The sequence below is a fragment of the Ambystoma mexicanum genome, chromosome 14 (assembly GCF_040938575.1).
Source record: "Ambystoma mexicanum isolate Mex_15411 chromosome 14, UKY_AmexF1_1, whole genome shotgun sequence".
NCBI lineage: Eukaryota > Metazoa > Chordata > Amphibia > Caudata > Ambystomatidae > Ambystoma > Ambystoma mexicanum.
In genome coordinates this window covers 65,812,986-65,831,661 of record NC_090940.1, presented here as the reverse complement: position 1 = coordinate 65,831,661, position 18,676 = coordinate 65,812,986, and the positions used below count along the sequence as shown (strand labels likewise).

Below are 18,676 nucleotides of genomic sequence, written 5' to 3'. Positions count from 1 at the left end.
TGGCAGAGGGGAGCCTGAAAACAAGCTGAGAGTCATCAGCATAGCACTGAGAGTTGGAGCAGAGTGCAGCAATGCGGTGGGCAAGAAGTTCCAGGTATTGGTTGAACAGTCAGGGAGAGAAGTTAGACCCCTGGGGAACCCCACAGGTAGAGAGTGAGATAGAGGAGAGGAAGGACCCAAGTTGGACCTGGGAGGGTCGATCAGAGAGGAAAGAAGTCAGCTACGCCAGGGCCTGACCAGTGACAGGTTATCATCGAGACATTTGAGAAGGATGGCATGGTTGACCGTGTCAAAGGCAGAAGAGAGATCAAGTAAGATGAGGACACAAGGGTGTTGGATTCAAAGTTGGAGAGCAGGTCTTCATGGATGTTCAGGAGAGCAGTTTCTGTGCTTCTGGCAGCTCTGAAGCCAGACCGATAAACATGTAGGCAGCCAACAGATTCAGTGTAAAGATTAAGCTGGGAAATGGCCAGCTTTTCCAGGAGTAACCCAGGAAAGGAGTGATTGAGATTGGGCGATAGTTACCCGGGCAGGACGGGTCAGTAGGTGGTTTCTTAAGAAGAGCGTGCACAAGGGAGTGCTTCATGGGAGTTGGGAAGACTTCATGGTTGAAGGAGTGGTTGCAGAAGTCGGCAAATGCAGGAGCCCGGGAGTCAATGTGGTCCTTGATGGTTTTGGAGGAACAAGGATGAACCTGTTTTGATGGGACTTTCATAGATCGCACTTGTCTAGAAACCTCATCTGAGGAGTACAGGAGAAAGGCAGAGATGGCAGGAGGAGAGGTGGCTGCAGAAGGGCCAGAGGAAGAACAGGGAGTAGAGGGAGGAGGGGGAGAGGAAGAGAGAGAGGACAGGATGTTCTGAGTTTTAGATTAAATGAGAAGCCAGTGCCATGCAGAGGGCCTGGGAGGGGACAGGAGAGGTAGAGACTGCAGCAGGATTGGCCAGTTCCTTGCAGATTTTAAAGAGTTTGGCCGAGTTAGATGCCGCAGAGACACAGGCTTGCATGTGAGCTCTCTTCTTGATGCGGACAGAGAGCCAGTATTGCCTTTGGAGCAGGCCAGTTTGTCAGAGGAAGCACAAGAAGCACGCCATTTCCTCTCAGCCACCCTGCACTTGCGTTTGGGGGTGACAAGGTCTGACTCATACCAAGAGTTGCACTTGGCTTTAAACTCCTAAACACTTACGTTGGAACTCCTAAATACAGTCCTGTTTCTATTCCTTTCATTGTGCACCCTACACACAGCCATGCTTCATGACTCTCATTGTTGCCCCTACAAACTGTACAGTCCTGCGTGTTTGCTCCTGTTGCCCTCAAATAGCAGCCCTGCCTGCATGCCTCTCACTGCAGCCTCATAAAGTCCTGCTTTCATACATGTCTGGGGAGCCTCCATGTAGTGCTTCTCCCATGCCTGCCATTGCCCCCCCCATAGCAGTCCTGCCTGCATGCCCCTGACTGCAGCCCCATACAGTCCTGTTATCATACATGTCTGAGGAGCCTCCATGCAGTGCTTCTTCCATGCCTGCCATTGCCCCCCTCTCCCTATAGCAGTCCTGCCTGCATGCCCCCCACTGCAGCTCCATACAGTCCTGTTATCATATATCGCTTGGGAACCTCCATGCAGTGCTTCTCCCATACCTGCCATTGCCCCATCCCCCTATAGCAGTCCTGCCTGCATGCCCCTGACTGCAGCCTCATACAGTCCTGTTATCATACATGTCTGGGGAGCCTCCATGCAGTGCTTCTCCCATGCCTGCCATTGCCCCCATCACCCTATAGCAGTCCTGCCTGCATGCCCCCCACTGCAGCCCCATAGAGTCCTGTTATTATACATGTCTGGGGGGGCCTCATTGCAGTGATTATTCCATGCCTGCCATTGCCCCTCTCCCATATAGCAGTCCTGCCTGCATGCCCCCCACTGCAGCCCCATACAGTCCTGTTATCATATATCGCTTGGGAGCCCCCATGCAGTGATTCTTGAATGCCTGCGAGTGTTCCCTCCCACTATAGCAGTCCTGCCTGCATGCCCCCACTGCAGCCCCATACAGTCCTGTTATCATACATGTCTGGGGAGCATCCATGCAGTGCTTCTCCCATGCCTGCCATTGCCCCCATCCCCCTATAGCAGTCCTGCCTGCATGCCCCCCACTGCAGCCCCATACAGTCCTGTTATCATACATGTCTGGGGAGCCTCCATGCAGTGCTTCTCCCATGCCTCCCATTGCCCCATCCCCCTATAGCAGTCCTGCCTGCATGCCCCCACTGCAGCCCCATACAGTCCTGTTATCATACATGTCTGGGGGGCCTCATTGTAGTGCTTCTTCCATGCCTGCCATTGCCCCTCTCCAATATAGCAGTCCTGCCTGCATGCCCCCCACTGCAGCCCCATACAGTCCTTGTATCATACATGTCTGGGGAGCCTCATTGTAGTGCTTCTTCCGTGCCTGTCATTGCCCCTATCCCCCTATAGCAGTCCTGCCTGCATGCCCCTGACTGCAGCCTCATACAGTCCTGTTATCATACATGTCTGGGGAGCCTCCATGCAGTGCTTCTCCCATGCCTGCCATTGCCCCCACCACCCTATAGCAGTCCTGCCTGCATGCCCCCCACTGCAGCCCCATAGAGTCCTGTTATTACACATGTCTGGGGGGGCCTCATTGCAGTGATTATTCCATGCCTGCCATTGCCCCCCTCTCCCTATAGCAGTCCTGCCTGCATGCCCCCCACTGCAGCTCCATACAGTCCTGTTATCATACATGTCTTGGGAACCTCCATGCAGTGCTTCTTCCATGCCTGCCATTGCCCCCCTCTCCCTATAGCAGTCCTGCCTGCATGTCCCCTACTGCAGCCCCATACAGTCCTGATTACATATATCTCTTGGGAGCCTCTGTGCAGTGCTTCTTTCATTCCTGCCATTACCCCTCTCCCCCATATAGCAGTCCTTTCTGCATGCCTCTCAATGCAGCCCCATGCAGTCATGTTATCAAATATCGCTTGCGAGCCTACAATCAGTGCCTGCCATTGTCCCACTGCTATTAGGCCGGTGAGATATCTTAGCAGGCTGAGTGCTCGCTGCTGCAATCTGTGTGTGATCTGCAGGTCGTAGATTTGCACCAGGACAAGGCCAGCTCAGCCATTCATTCTTCTGAGGTCGATAAATAAATACCACCTTTGGTTGGGTGATATTTTACGTATATGTGTTCTCTGTAAAACGCTTCGGCGTAAGCGCTATATAAATAACACATCATTATCATATGGCAGTCCTGCCTGCATGCCCCTCACTGCAGTCCCATACAGTCCTGCTACCATACATGTCTGGGGAGCCTCCATGCAGTGCTTCTCCCATGCCTGCCATTGCCCCTCTCCCATATAGCAGTCCTGCCTGCATGCCCCCCACTGCAGCCCCATAGAGTCCTGTTATTATACATGTCTGGGGGGGCCTCATTGCAGTGATTATTCCATGCCTGCCATTGCCCCTCTCCCATATAGCAGTCCTGCCTGCATGCCCCTCACTGCAGTCCCATACAGTCCTGCTACCATACATGTCTGGGGAGCCTCCATGCAGTGCTTCTCCCATGCCTGCCATTGCCCCTCTCCCATATAGCAGTCCTGCCTGCATGCCCCCCACTGCAGCCCCATAGAGTCCTGTTATTATACATGTCTGGGGGGGCCTCATTGCAGTGATTATTCCATGCCTGCCATTGCCCCTCTCCCATATAGCAGTCCTGCCTGCATGCCCCTCACTGCAGTCCCATACAGTCCTGCTACCATACATGTCTGGGGAGCCTCCATGCAGTGCTTCTCCCATGCCTGCCATTGCCCCTCTCCCATATAGCAGTCCTGCCTGCATGCCCCCCACTGCAGCCCCATAGGGTCCTGTTATTATACATGTCTGGGGGGGCCTCATTGCAGTGATTATTCCATGCCTGCCATTGCCCCTCTCCCATATAGCAGTCCTGCCTGCATGCCCCTCACTGCAGTCCCATACAGTCCTGCTACCATACATGTCTGGGGAGCCTCCATGCAATGCTTCTGCCTTGCCTGCCATTGCGCCCCCACCCTATGGCAGCCCTGCCTGCATGCCCCCACTGCATCCCCATACAGTCCTGTTATCATACATGTCTGGGGAGCCTGCACACAGTGCTTCTTCCATGCCATTGCCCCCCTCCCCCTATAGCAGCCCTGCCTGCATGCCTCCCCTTGCAGTCCCATACAGCCCTGATGACACACTTCTGATTGGAGCCCCCTCCCCACAGACCTGTCCGCATGCCTGCCATTGTCGCCCACCCCCTGCCCGAGAGTAGAATGCAGGTCCCGGGCCCCTATTTGGCCATGCCTGGAGCAGAGATGCCGGACTGCGGGGCCCCACCCTGGACCCCGTACTTGGGCTCGGCCCTGGCCTGTCCGAGGCTGGCCTCACCCCTCCCTGGTACCATGAATGGGCCGGCTGCTGCTCGCTGGCCCCGAGGCTACCTAATATGGGCCTGGTCCGTCCCCACGGCACTGGCCGCCGGCGCAGCCCCCCCTGGGAGGCCCGGCTATATATTCCCAGCTGCTGCCGAGGCCTGCACCCAGCACTCGTCATCTCTGGAACAGGCCCCTCGCTGCAGAACCGGTGAGTACAGCCGTCTCTCGGACCCACACTGGCGGGATGGCCCGAACCACTTCCCAACTGGATTTTGGAAGCAGCTGCCCAGAAGGACCTGCTTTTTACCACAAACGTCCAATCGCTTTGGTTGACCCCACAGGCGCAAGGGAAGCACGCGTGCCCTGTGGGATGCAATAATATATTATTTAATATTATTAAGCTGTTTTGTTTATGCTTCTGTCGTGAGATGATACTAGACGCCACCCTCTGCTCCTTTGCAAAAAAAACTGCGCTTGGAGAAAATGCTGAGCCGCGTGACGGGTGCAGAAATACAACAGTTTAGGAGCAAACTGCAATACATCAACTTCCCGAGCTGCCGCCGGGACTTGATTGCAAGCAAAGCAGGCGCAGCAAATATAAACGATAGGCTTCCCGGAACATATTAACTTCATATGGGAATTATGCTGCACGAGGCGTGAAATGCATAATGCATAGGTCGCTGCAAGAATGATATGGAAATATACCGCGGGCCTTGGAATAAATGCGCTTCTTGGCGTGCGTATTATGCATGCGATACGGGCGCGTTTGATATACAGGGTAATCAACATGTCGGAAGTTTCCCTCATGGGGAAATGACATGTGTGTGAGCTGAAAGGCTGGCGGTCCACAGGGAACGCGTGCATACCAGCGGCTACTGGTATGGAAGCCGCAGTGAGGTTTATTTATTTATTTGCATTTTTGAATATGTTAGGTTATTGTCGACTTTAGACTACCCTTGCGGGGGGACCTGAGTAGTGTGAATCGGAGGGTTTTTGAACAGTGAGGTTTTTAGTTTTGGCTCATAGAGGTGGCGCTTGCCAACCATACACAAGGACACGGATTGGTATATAGTGTATATGCCAGCTTTGGGCCTTTTCCCTGGAATTCCTAAGTGGATGTATATACCAGTACAAAGACTAGCGACCCATTGTATGTTATCTAAATTCTCGTTATATTAAGGTGATGTAACCGCTTGCCTGGATGTTGGGGGGCAGGTATCTGAAAGGGAGTGTGTTCATAATGTTGTTGTTTTGCTGTGGTGTGTTACTGGCATTCATAGTGTGCCCTGCTACCATTCGCGGGGGTCTCCAGGTTCTCTGGGGAGATTTGAAGGAGGGTGTGAGCTGGGAGAGAGGGAACATGCAAGGTAGCTTTCCTGCTGTGTTTCGGGCACTAGGGGCTAGTCTGTTTCTAGGTCTATGTTGAGGGAGTAGGTTCACTTGTTTCCACATGGGAGCCTTGTGTGCCTGTGGTTCAAGGTTACATTCTAAGATATACACAAGGTGTTATGTTACAGATATATGAGAGGGGAGCTGGTGCCTGCCCATAGAACAGCCAAAATTGGCCGCTGTGCCAGTAGATATTATTTTATTACAGAGAGTGGAGTTTGCAGTGGCGGGGACAAAACATAGGGCAGAGGCGATGCACCGATTTGCTCAGGATCACACGGGTTACTTGAGGTGCGGGCACCCCCAGCGGTCTCAGGCGGTTGTTGTAATTTAGAAGGATGTTTGCAGGCAAGTGGCACCGTTTCCTCAAGGAATGGGAGCCAGAATTGCACCTCAAGACACGTGTGATCAGTAAGAGTGATGTTTACAGACGTGGGGTCTGGGCACGGAGCAATAGCGCTACAGCGATTTGCTCAGGATCACACCATGTAAATCAGGTGGGAGGCGGTGGGAGGGCAGGATTGGAAGGCAAGTCTTTCGGGTGTCCCCATAGACAGAAACCAATGCGCTAGACCACATCTACCCCATTGCGTGGGTGGTGGGTGTGCATGGCGAGAGCAGTGCTGTTCATTGACATGCATGCGCAGGCTGCATTGGGGGCAAACACTTCTCTCACCTGCCATCCCACAGGAGAGGCATTCGGTCTGCGTAACACAGCGAGCTGTGCATTGAAGCTGTCTTGAGGGGCAAATGGGGGTGTCCTTAAGGTGCCCCAGCCCCCCATGGGCGACACGCTCATCTACAGGGGGTGCTTGCATAATTTGCTTCGCAAGTACATGTGTTGGTATCATTGTGTAGTGTGTGGCTTGGGTTAATGCCCCTGCCACACGCACCTCTGCCAGTCTTGTTTCATAGAAGACGCCCCCCTTGACCTGTATATCAAAGGAAGCTGCCATCCATCGCCAACACCGCACCTTTCCAAGAACTCGCCATTACAGGGGCATGTGCCAGCTGAAAGTAAAACAGATTTTTGCTTTTTTAATTCAGTCTTCTTTGCACCTGGTAATTTTTGCAAATCTTCTGATGACGCAGCAATAATAGTCTAGCGCCTTCCTGCGGCACTGTTCTGCTGGTACCACGGATCCGAATATACCCTTAGAGGTGTGTGTGTGGCTGCAGGGGCAAGGCGCACACGCGTCATGGTTTGTCATGTTTCTGTTATTTGCCTGTTTATAGTGAGTAAAAGTGGCTGCTATGCGCCTTGGTTGCAGGGCTGCCTGCAGCGCTGCACGGATAGCAGCAATGTGGGAGTTTTAGTGCAGACCGAAGGGACAGTGTCTTGGCATTCGCGATGCAGCAATGTGTGGAAGAGTCGTAACATGTGGCGGCCATTTTGGATTGGTGCGGGGTGGTGAGGGTCGCCTGAATCACAGCTGACTTACACTCTTCCTTTTCCTTCCAGATCCCAAACTCTCAACATGTGTGACGACGAGGAGGTCACCGCCTTGGTGTGCGACAACGGCTCTGGGCTGGTCAAGGCCGGATTCGCTGGAGATGACGCTCCCCGCGCTGTCTTCCCATCCATCGTCGGCCGCCCTCGCCACCAGGTACCAAAGTTAGGTCCTCTCTGCACCCCTACGCCTGCCCTGTAGGGGCGCATGCGCCTTCTGTCATCAAAAGTACTTTCCTCCCACTTGTGCCTTTGCAATACTTTCTTTTGGAGCCCTCATTCAGCCCCTCTGTGACTTCTATCAGTTCTAGAGCTCAGTCTGCCCATCTACACATTGACCTATCCACCAGCCATCCACCTGTTCACCCACCCGTCACCTAGCTATCCGTTTATCCATCACCCAACTGCTTACGATATATCCATCCATCTATCTATCCATCCATCCATCCATCCATCCATCCGTCATCCATTAGCCCATCAACTCAGCTAGTCCATCCACCCACCCATACACCCATTCATCCATCATTCACCCAATGGTCCATCTTCTTGTCCACCCATTCATCATCATTCATGTTTAAAAAACAAAAAAATCCATCCATCCATCCATCCAACACCCAATCCATCCCACCCACCCACCCACCCACCCACCCACCCACCCATCCATCCATCCATCCATCCATCCATCCATCCATCCATCCATCCATCCATCCGCCCATCTTCTATCCATCATCATCCATCTGTATAACCATCCGTCCGTCAGTCAGCCCATCCATCCATCCTTCCATCCTTTCATCCATCCATCCATCCATCCAGTCTTCCATCCACCTACATCCATCCGTCAGTCCATCCATCTTTTCATCCATCCGTCCATCATCATCCATCTGTTAAAGCAATTAACCGACCCCCGCCCGTTCTTCCATCCATAGGTTCAGCCTTCATCTATCCACCTATGCATTCTAAACCTATCTCCTATCTGCATATATAGTCATGTGTACATTCGGGGACACACACACATCTATATAGTGTACACGCCCTCCCCCACGCCCGCTCGCCCCAGCCTTCTTAGCTCTGCCCCAGCATGCCATGCGTGTGTGCACTGCAGGGCGCCCGCTGACTGGCATACATGTCTACATGTCTGTCATGCACTAATCGTCACTACCTCTGCCCATGTCGCCCGCACCCGTACCCAGGGCCTCCTCTAGCAGCAGGTTTCAGAACACGGGGAACCCTGAGGTGGGTGCAGGGGCAACACATTAGCCCGCCTGCCGCGCCAGTTTGGGGGAGTCTTTCAAGGGCTGTCCCCAGCGCCGAACCCAGGTCTGCCCGTGCCCTGTGCGAGATTTGTGCGCCCACCACAAGTGCGCAACAGCAGGGGGCTCTGTTCTGTTGTTCTGCTGATACTAGAACACGTATCAGTTGAATACCCCCGGCTGTTCTTGTAAAGTGTGGTTAAGGGCGCCTTTCCTCCAGCTCAGTGTCATGTAAACAGCGCCTATTAAAGAATCACGATATGATTCTGTAATAGGCGCTGTTTACCTGACACTGAGCTGGAGGCAAGGCGCCCTTTATTTCCTGTGCTGTGGGCACGTCCTTGTGTGGCTGCACCCTCTGAGCGCACCTTGAGCAGGCGCTGGCTCCCCCGAGCTGGCATGGTGGGTGAGGGCGCGGCAGGTGCCCTATTGTAATTAAATGCACTCAGCTCTCGTGCTGTGGCTGGGCGCCAAATTGTGTTGCCTCGCACTGCCAACGCTAAGGCCGGCCCTGGTTGACGACAGTAACTATCTCCCCTGAACAGAGGCAGTGACATGGAGGGGTGGGGCATCAGTGGGGAAGGGCGACTTCCTTGGCACGCTGTGCAATGGATGCATCCGGGTGTCCTGCTAACCCTTGGCAATGGGTGCCTGCACGTGCCGGCCCAATGTGACAGTCTTGTTACTACTAGCGCCATGGTCGGTCGGGCAGTGCCAAGCTGTGAATCTGCCAAGCTTCCTCGCCCACCTACCATGCATGCTATCAATAGTGCCGTGACAGCAGGGCAGCAGCTGCTGCCAACCAGGGCCCTTTCGTGAATGGCTGGAAAGCAGCTGAAAGGAGCAGGCGGCATAGCTCAATCAAGGGGCAGAGAATCCAGACGCACTGCTCCATCCGCTGCAGCTGCCATGGCTGAGTGCTCATACCTGCAGCTCCCGATCGCATGCCAGAGAAGGAAACATGGGCAGGGCTTTAAGTGGGCTGGGGCTAGCCAGGGCCGACCCCCAGCAGTCTCCCAAAACTCCAGACAAGCCGGGGCTCCCTTCCCACCAACAACGAACATTGCCACAGCCTGGGGATTAAACCTGAGCCCTACCAGTACCAAGGCAGTGTCACAGCCACTGTGCTGTTTGTGTTGCTGGAATCATTTTTGTTTCATTCAATGGACTGCTTTTTTTTTATTGTCCCTTGCTGGGGTTTCGAACCGAGCAACCCAGTATCGAACTGCACTGTGCTATTCCACAGGTGCTTAATTTCTTTCGTTTCATTCAATAGACTGTTTGGCACATAAATCCCCTTGTGGGCTTCATGTTTCAAACATTCTATTGAATGAAACAAAATAGTTTCCAGCACCTGCGTAATAGCACAGCGCAATTTCGTAGGTGCTGAATGTCTTTTGCTTCATTTAAGAGTGCTTGAAACACGAAGCCCACAAGGGGATTTATGTGTCCAAATGTCTATTGAATGAAACAAAAGAAATTAAGTACCTGTCAAATAGCACAGTGCAGTTCAATACTGGCTTGAACGGGTTCGAAACCCGAGCGAGGTACAATAAAAAAAAAGGTAATTAATTTATTGTCCTTTGCTGGGGATTCCAACCCAAGCCCTGCCTGATGACAAGCCAGTGTTTCAATGCACTGTGCTAGTTGCAAGATGCTCGATCTGTTTTCTTTCATTCAATAGACTGCTTGACACACAACGCCTGTGTCAAGCAGGCTATTGAATGAAACAAGGCTCGGGTTTGCATCTCCAGCACTGGAAAATAAAAAAATAAAAAAAAGAATTGCGAGGAAAGACACTTTTTAATTGTCCGGTGTTGGGGAAACTTCAGGCCACGCCGATCATTTAGGTAACACCCATCATTCAGACCACACCCCCTCGTTACAGCAGCCCCTCGATTTGTCACCCTACTGAAAGCACTGAACATGGGCATTGCACCGTGTGGCCGCCTGCCGGTCATAGAGCAGGCCCAAGTAAGTAGCAGAGATAAACATGGCCAAGACTGACACCTAGCGCCCAACAGAGTATAGCACTGGATAAGGGGTAGCAGGGCCAACAGGTGAAGTTCTAGTCACGACCTTTCTAGGCCCATAAGGGCCGCCGAGATCATGTGTAAGGGTGGTATTGGGTAAACAGACTCTACTGACCCCTAGTGGCCGGAGGCAATGTCTGAGATCATGATTTCGGCCTACAGTTTTCCTTTTAGAAACATGCCGGCGTCCGATTTTAAAGGGGGCAATCAGACACCCGGTCATCTTTGTGCCACGGCCTGAAAGGGACACTTGCACAGTTCTCCTGGTGCAATCTTTCAGTGCTATGCAAGTACTGCCTGCGAGCAAAGGGCTCCTAGAATGCTGGCCAGCGAGGCGCTGGCTGTAGAGTCCCTGTGACTTTTAGTGAACAGTGTGGGCCCCGGTCGCCCAGGTAAATGCAACACTGACACCTTGATGCCAAGCAGGCTATGGCATGTGTTCATGTCCCACTGGGTAAATCCAACAGCGACACCTGGTGACCAAAGAATGGTATTGAGGCCTCAAAGATTAATGCAGCAGTGACACCTAGTGGTTTAAGAGTGCCATTGACGTAGCTCATTTGGAAAATCTGCAGTTTTTCCCTCTGCCACAGGCAAGGCCAACAGGGAGGCAACTATTGTGACCTTATTATGCAGTGCAACAGGTGTTTTAACCTCCTCAGCCATCTCCCTGCTATGTTCCTATGATGTAGCGAGTTCCCTCTCCGCAGACAGCGCGTCCCCTTATGGGGTACAGTAAAGCCCCCTTCTCCTGTGCTCCCACCTGCACGCGCCCCGTGGCTGATGTACACCACCCGTGTGTGTTGTTTTGTGCCCCTTTGATGCATGCACCCCTCTGTCCCCGGCTAACGCTTGCGCTCTCCCCCCCTCCGCAGGGCGTCATGGTGGGCATGGGGCAGAAGGACTCGTACGTCGGGGACGAGGCTCAGAGCAAAAGGGGCATCCTGACCCTTAAGTACCCCATCGAGCACGGCATCATCACCAACTGGGACGACATGGAGAAGATTTGGCACCACACCTTCTACAACGAGCTGCGCGTGGCCCCCGAGGAGCACCCCACCCTGCTCACAGAGGCCCCTCTGAACCCCAAAGCCAACCGAGAGAAGATGACCCAGATCATGTTTGAGACCTTCAACGTGCCCGCCATGTACGTGGCCATCCAGGCCGTGCTGTCCCTCTACGCCTCCGGCCGCACCACAGGTGAGTGGCGCTGCCCGCGCTTCCCTGCCCTGGGCACTGGCCCTGTGCAATGAAGGCCTGGGCATGCCACGATTCAAGGCCCACTTTCGCGATCCGGGGCCACATTACAGACGCTTTGCACCAGTGCAAGTGCGGCGTTGCACGGGCAAACATTGCCGTAGTACAAAAAACGTACTTTCAATTAATGCTTTTTTGCACCAGAACACGCATTGATTGCACTGTGCAAATATAGTTGTTCATTGGCCAGCAAACGGGCACATATGTCCCTGGTTCACAATACTTTGAAAGAACACACCATTTACACTTGGGCATTTTTTGGCCTCCTTACTTTCAAACTGCACTAATGCCAGTGCAAAAAGTGCACGGTATTAGCACTAGGGCAAAGTTTACCCTATTTATAAAAAACACTGGGACATACTAGAACACGATTGCACCATGACAAGTGCAGTTTGGCATGGTATAAGCACCAGTGCAAACATAGCCAGAGTGCAAGAAAGATACCTTTTCAATTCGTTTTTTCACCAGTACAAAGTTTGCCTTAGTGCTAATACCATTCCGTATTAACACTAGGGCACATTTTGCCCTGTTCCAATAACGGAGTGAAAATGTATCTATTTTGGCAAAGGGCAATTTTTACCCTGGTGCTTATACCATGCCAAACTGCACTTGGCACGGTGCAATAGGTTTCCAATATGTCCAATTGTTATTAATAATAGTGCTAACACGGTGCAACTTTGCACTTGCACCGGTGCAAAGTTTCGGTAATCTGACCCCTGAAATGTAGCTGAGAAGCACTAGTGTGTGAACCCAGCATATCTGTGTTCTGGTCCCTGCTCTTCAACTGGACAACATTGCTTGACTGTTGTACCTCAGCTTATCTCCGTCAGCCAATATTCTCTTGTCCACTGAAATGCAAACCTCCTAGAAGCATATCACCAGTCAGTATTAAGCGCTATATAAAAATGCAACTTGTCATCTCAAATACAATAGGGTCCTGTTTGACACGAGCCTTCCTCCAGCGCAGCCCAGACGCATGTGGGTGCCTTCGCCCCACTTCTCATGCCCATCTAGGCCCGGAGTTTTGGAGTCACCCCTCTTCATATTTCGTATTTTGTCCCACCTACAGGTATTGTCCTGGACTCCGGCGATGGCGTCACCCACAACGTGCCCATCTATGAGGGCTACGCCCTGCCCCACGCCATTATGCGCCTGGACCTGGCCGGCCGGGACCTGACCGACTACCTCATGAAAATCCTCACCGAGCGCGGCTACTCCTTCGTGACCACCGGTAAGTAGCCGGCACCACCGCAAAATAACATTTCCACTTATAAACAGGTGCACTGTGGTACTTGTAGATTGGCGCGCTTCACGGGAACCGACTGGACTACAAGTACCAGAATGCTATGGTTTGTAGGGGGAAGATTAGGAACGGAATAGTGGAGTCTGAGCTGTGCAGACTTTCTGAGGCTCGCTCTGCCTACCGAGACCCTCTGTCCCCTCAAACCTTGACCACCCCATCTTTTCCTTGCCCCCGCAGCTGAGAGGGAGATTGTCCGAGACATCAAGGAAAAGCTGTGCTACGTGGCCCTGGACTTCGAGAATGAGATGGCGACCGCGGCCTCCTCCTCCTCCCTGGAGAAGAGCTACGAGCTCCCCGACGGACAGGTCATCACCATCGGCAACGAGCGCTTCCGCTGCCCCGAGACCCTCTTCCAGCCTTCCTTCATCGGTGAGCGCCACGGGCCACTTAAACGGGGATTCAGGGCATGGAGGGAAACGCTGGAGACCCGGTAGGGCGGGCCGCGTGTATGCCGACATCAGGACCAGAATGCGTGGTGTGTGCGTCAAGAATGATGGAGCGTGAGCTTATTCTCTCAAGCGCCGAGAAGCGATTCTGTTTGAGGTGTGCGCTGAACAAGACATCTCCCTCGTCATGGAATGAAAGGAGAAACAGTTAAGGGGGTGGGAGGGAGCTGTTGGGGGTGGGGGGTCCCGTTATATTCATACAATCCAGTCGCTAGAGGGGGGAATACACACAGCAGGCTAGGCTGCATATCTATGATGACGGTTGCCTTATGGCGCTTTACAGTGCGCCAGGATGTTTCAGAGCGCTGAGGAGGAAGAGCAGAGCAGTATGGGCGGAGAGAAAGAGACAGCATGGTGTAAATACGTGTTGCTACACGTGTTGCTAAGCGCCAAGCGCTTCAAACACTGGAAGGCACGTCTTGTCTGCACTCAGAGAGAGGGGATGGGGGACTGTCACTATTGGGGGGTGGGGGTCAGTAGTAACTCTCGCCGTTCAAATGGTGCAGACCAATAGTAATAGGATTTTTTGAAGTAGCTGGGGCGGGAATCTTGTCAACAGTACTTTGCTGGCATGGCCATTGAGGGGGAGAGTAAGCTCAGGCCTGGGGGACTGGATGGGCCTGCTGGCATGGTCATTGACGGGGAGAGTAAGCTCAGGCCTGGGGGACTGGATGGGCCTGCTGGCATGGTCATTGAGGGGGAGAGTAAGCTCAGGCCTGGGGGACTGGATGGGCCTGCTGGCATGACCTTTGAGGGGGAGAGTAAGCACAGACACCGGAGACTCGATTGGCCTGCTGGCATGGCCTTTGAGTGGGAGAGTAAGCACAGGCACGGGGGGCTGGATGGGCCTGCTGGCGTGGCCTTTGAGTGGGAGATTAAGCTCAGGCCTGGGGTTCTGGGTGGGCCTGCTAGCATGGCTTTTGAGTGGGAGAGCAAGCACAGGCCTAGGGGACTGGGTGGGCCTGCTGGCATGACCTTTGAGGGGGAGAGTAAGCACAGACACGGGAGACTCGATTGGCCTGCTGGCATGGCCTTTGAGTGGGAGATTAAGCTCAGGCCTGGGGTTCTGGGTGGGCCTGCTAGCATGGCTTTTGAGTGGGAGAGCAAGCGTGGGCCTGCTGGCATGGCCTTTGAGTGGGAGAGTAAGCACAGGCACGGGGGCTGGATGGGCCTGCTGGCGTGGCCTTTGAGTGGGAGATTAAGCTCAGGCCTGGGGTTCTGGGTGGGCCTGCTAGCATGGCTTTTGAGTGGGAGAGCAAGCACAGGCCTGGGGGGCTGGGTGGGCCTGCTGGTTTTTATCTGTCATACCTTTTCCTGGCAGGCCCAAAGTCACTGCACAGCAGTCCCACATGTACGTGCCTGGATAGCTGTCATTGTGTGTGTGTGTGTGTGGAGCCGCACGCGGCCTCTCCTTCCCAGCAGCCGTGGGTGTGTGGTCAGGGCGCCGCACCTGTTCATCACCCTGCCTGGGAGACAGCTGCGTCCTGCGGGTCCAGTGTCAGATTGTCGCCGGCGCCCCAGGGGGAGGCGGGGACTGTGCCTCTGGCACCACTACTTTCTGTCCACTCGGCCTCCCTACTCTGCACCTTTAACGCACCCTCCTTCCCCCCTGCTCCCCAGGAATGGAATCTGCCGGCATCCACGAGACCACGTACAACAGCATCATGAAGTGCGACATTGACATCCGCAAGGACCTGTACGCCAACAACGTCCTGTCCGGCGGCACCACCATGTACCCCGGCATTGCTGACCGCATGCAGAAGGAGATCACCGCCCTGGCCCCCAGCACCATGAAGATCAAGGTGGGTGTGTCACCCCCAGCAGGGGGCGCAGGCCCGGCACGCCGATTAAAGGGCGGGGCGGGGCGGGGGTGGATCAGGCGTGTCAAAGCTGGCACGCTCCTCATCTCACAAGCAGGACTCGGGTCCAGTCCGGGCTTATTAGTCATGTAGGGCTGGGCTATCATTATGAGAATAAAATACAAGTCCCAGAATGCAAAGTTTTAAAGCTGAAAAGACAGACAGGTGACCCTGTTAAGGGGCATTCAGACGCACGGCTGCTATGGAGTCAGTTTGCATGTATGCTGCACACAAACACGCATTAGTTACCAACACCACTAACTCTGAGATCCTTCTCACACAATGGCTATACACCAAAGAACACCGGTAGCTGCCACCAGAATACACATTAAGCACAATCATTTAGCAGAGCCAGAAACTCCACAGTAGCATGCATCTCATGCCAAGACCTGTCCATCAACTATGCATTGAATGCAGCACTAGAGCAGCGGGCTGTTTCTTCTATGGCAGCCTGTGAGGGTCATAACACCGCAATGTTACCTGTGAGTGGCGTCTTAACTACACAGAGTGGCCAGGTGGATCTGATAGCATGCTACACTAACACCCACTGGTTTCAACGAGAGACATGATATGCACATACATTGAGCCAATCCACTCCAATGTAGGTATCCCACACTGAGGCACTCTAGAAGACACGCCTATTGGGAAGGCCAGACCATCTAGGCGACATTCTGGGTGACCACACTTTCCCTGTGGTCTCCCATAACACAAAGGGGACTGTAGTGTAACATATGTTTGGGGGCACTCCTCCCGATCTCTCGGTTGCTTGTATAGCTGTGTGACCTAGTTTTGCGCCTTCTTTCCCCCTGTAGATCATCGCCCCACCTGAGCGCAAGTACTCCGTCTGGATCGGCGGCTCCATCTTGGCCTCTCTCTCCACCTTCCAGCAGATGTGGATCAGCAAACAGGAGTACGACGAGGCCGGCCCCTCCATCGTCCACCGCAAATGCTTCTAAGCCAACTCGAACCCTCTCGCTCTCTCTTTCTCTCTCTCCATCTCTCCATCTCTCCATCATCTCTCACCGTATCTCCAACTCAGGACAAGAAGACGCGGGCCTCTCTCTGGAGCCACCTGGCCCCTTCCCCAAATCCTGAACTCGCCTTCCCCCCAATTTGTACAGTTTGTTTACACACACAAGTGGTTTATTTGTGATTGGGAATATTTATTGCTTTATAAATAAACAAGACCTGGGACTTGCAAGGAATGGTTTTGTGGACTGAGTTTCTCTGTGTTGGCTTCTGTACTCTTGACAACACCTGGGCCAGTACCCCTCATTATGCCAGATAGGCGTTTTAATCACATACAATGGGCATATCAAATGCAGGGCAATGAATTTGGAAGGAGCAATGTAGACCGGGCAATTTTCTTGGCATCGTTGAATTTTGACATGGGTTTTTAATGAAGGCACAAAAATTGGAAAAGGAATTGGGATTTCAGTGGCAGGTATTGTGTCGTGAGAACCAGGTAGTGGGTAAGCCATCCCAAATCCTCTCTAAGTTATCCATTGCATTAAAGAGAAGTAGACCTACATTAAATTAACAATCAAAAGAAGTTGTTGTTTCTCTAAGAATGGCCGCTTTGTGAGCCATAGTCTCAGAGGGAGGCTAGAAGCCCATCCACCCATGCCTCCTGCAGCAGCTCCTACCAATATGACAGACCCAGAGACTTTGTCTGCGACTGAGGGACATATATATATATATATATATATATATATATATATATATATATATATATATATATATATTTTATGTAAATTCGTCCACGGGGAGCTAAGTTATAAGCCAGCCAAAAAGTGGTCTTCTATTGAGATGAGCAACTTAACCATAACTACAGGGCCGTTACCGTGGGCCGTGTACTATATACATCCGTATGTGTAGTCTCCATCTGCCTATGAACGTACATCCTTATTCCCAATTGCAATCAAGTTTTCTGGATGTCACTCTTTGTCAAACGCTTCTCCAAGCAGGGAGTCAAGGCAGGTCTCTCTCCTCGGCTGGTGGCTCCCTTTGGAACAGCCTCCCTGCCCCTCTCAGATTTGAGCCGGGCCTCCTTAAGTTCCCGGAATCAGCTCAAAACTCTGCTTTTCTATACCACTTTCCCTTCCCTGCTAATCAACCCAGTGCCTCTGTGACTGGGGGCCTAATCGAGCAGGATTCCAGGCCCTTCTTCCCAGTCGATACCAGGACCATTCCTCTCACTGCACTGCCCTTGCAGGCTCCTGCTTGGCGGCTCTGCCTCCACTCTTGGGAGTCGCCTGCACTAGCACTTAGCCTGAGGTTCTCCTCCTTGGCTCCCCTAAGCACTTCCCTTCTAGGCTCTCCACCCAGCACTTGCCCTCCCCCTGAGCCCCCTTCCCCCTTTCTCCTGGAATTCTCTTCACTGCACTTGCACGCTCAAATGCCACAAGGCTTAGTAGGACCATATCTGTATTTGACTGTTTTTGCCATTGTCATTGTCCCTGGTTCCCCTCCCATTCAGCCTCCTGGCACTTTGAAACATTATTCAGTTGTCTAAGCACCTAACAAATGCTCAATAAAATTAAAAAAAAAAAAGAATCCCAATGTTGACAGCCTCTAGTAGCCATGTCCACGTGCCTTTATGCCAAGGATGTCAATCTGCACCATGCTGACGATCCCCGATCAGGGCGAAACACATCTGTGGTTGCTTGTTGCACCTTTGAGAGCAGTCAGTCTAGGGTTGATAAAGCTTAGTATAAAATGACACAGCTCTCTAGGGCCAGGACAGTCGCCCGCATGGAAAAGAAAGCAAGCTTTCCAACTCATTGCCATACCTACGGTGCATTGCCGCGCGGCTCTGATCCAGAGGTGAACGGCCAGTGATGGCTCCTAGGTGGTGCGGTGTAGCGTGTGTTTAATTACCTGAGCTAGCTTATTCCAGCAGGGTCAGGGCAAGCTGTTTATAGAAACTTGCTCTGTTATGTTCATTATGTGCACTCAAGGATCCTTGGGTAGATTCAGCAACCAGAAGTGCCTCCATAACTTCTGCAGTCGCAGACCTAAGCAGTCGAATCTTCGCTGAGAGTCCTAATACCCGGCCCAACCGGCAAGGGTCTCGTGGACAGATACCTCATGAGCCCGCATGTTGCATCAAGGAGAGGCGTGTTGCTGGGCACACATGTCAACCATTTCCCAGTCAAGGTTTCCAGAGGTTAAAACAATATCATCATGAAGCATTCCCGTGGCCCACTAAATATTTCAGCTGAAATAAATATAGACACCAAGGAAGTTATGGTGGGTTTATAAAGGTTGGGAAAAAAACAT

General features: G+C 52.7%; 1 protein-coding gene across 1 annotated transcript; it reads left to right on the top strand.

The window, feature by feature from the left end:
- Nucleotides 1-4,541: 4,541 nt before the first annotated feature.
- Nucleotides 4,542-16,599, top strand: ACTC1 (actin alpha cardiac muscle 1). The gene is made up of 7 exons (XM_069638526.1): nucleotides 4,542-4,615; nucleotides 7,259-7,403; nucleotides 11,405-11,729; nucleotides 12,856-13,017; nucleotides 13,267-13,458; nucleotides 15,156-15,337; nucleotides 16,207-16,599. The coding sequence occupies exons 2-7, from the start codon at nucleotides 7,275-7,277 to the stop codon at nucleotides 16,348-16,350; spliced, it is 1,134 nt and encodes a 377-aa protein (XP_069494627.1). The 5' UTR covers nucleotides 4,542-4,615; nucleotides 7,259-7,274; the 3' UTR covers nucleotides 16,351-16,599.
- The last annotated feature ends 2,077 nt before the right edge of the window (nucleotides 16,600-18,676 follow it).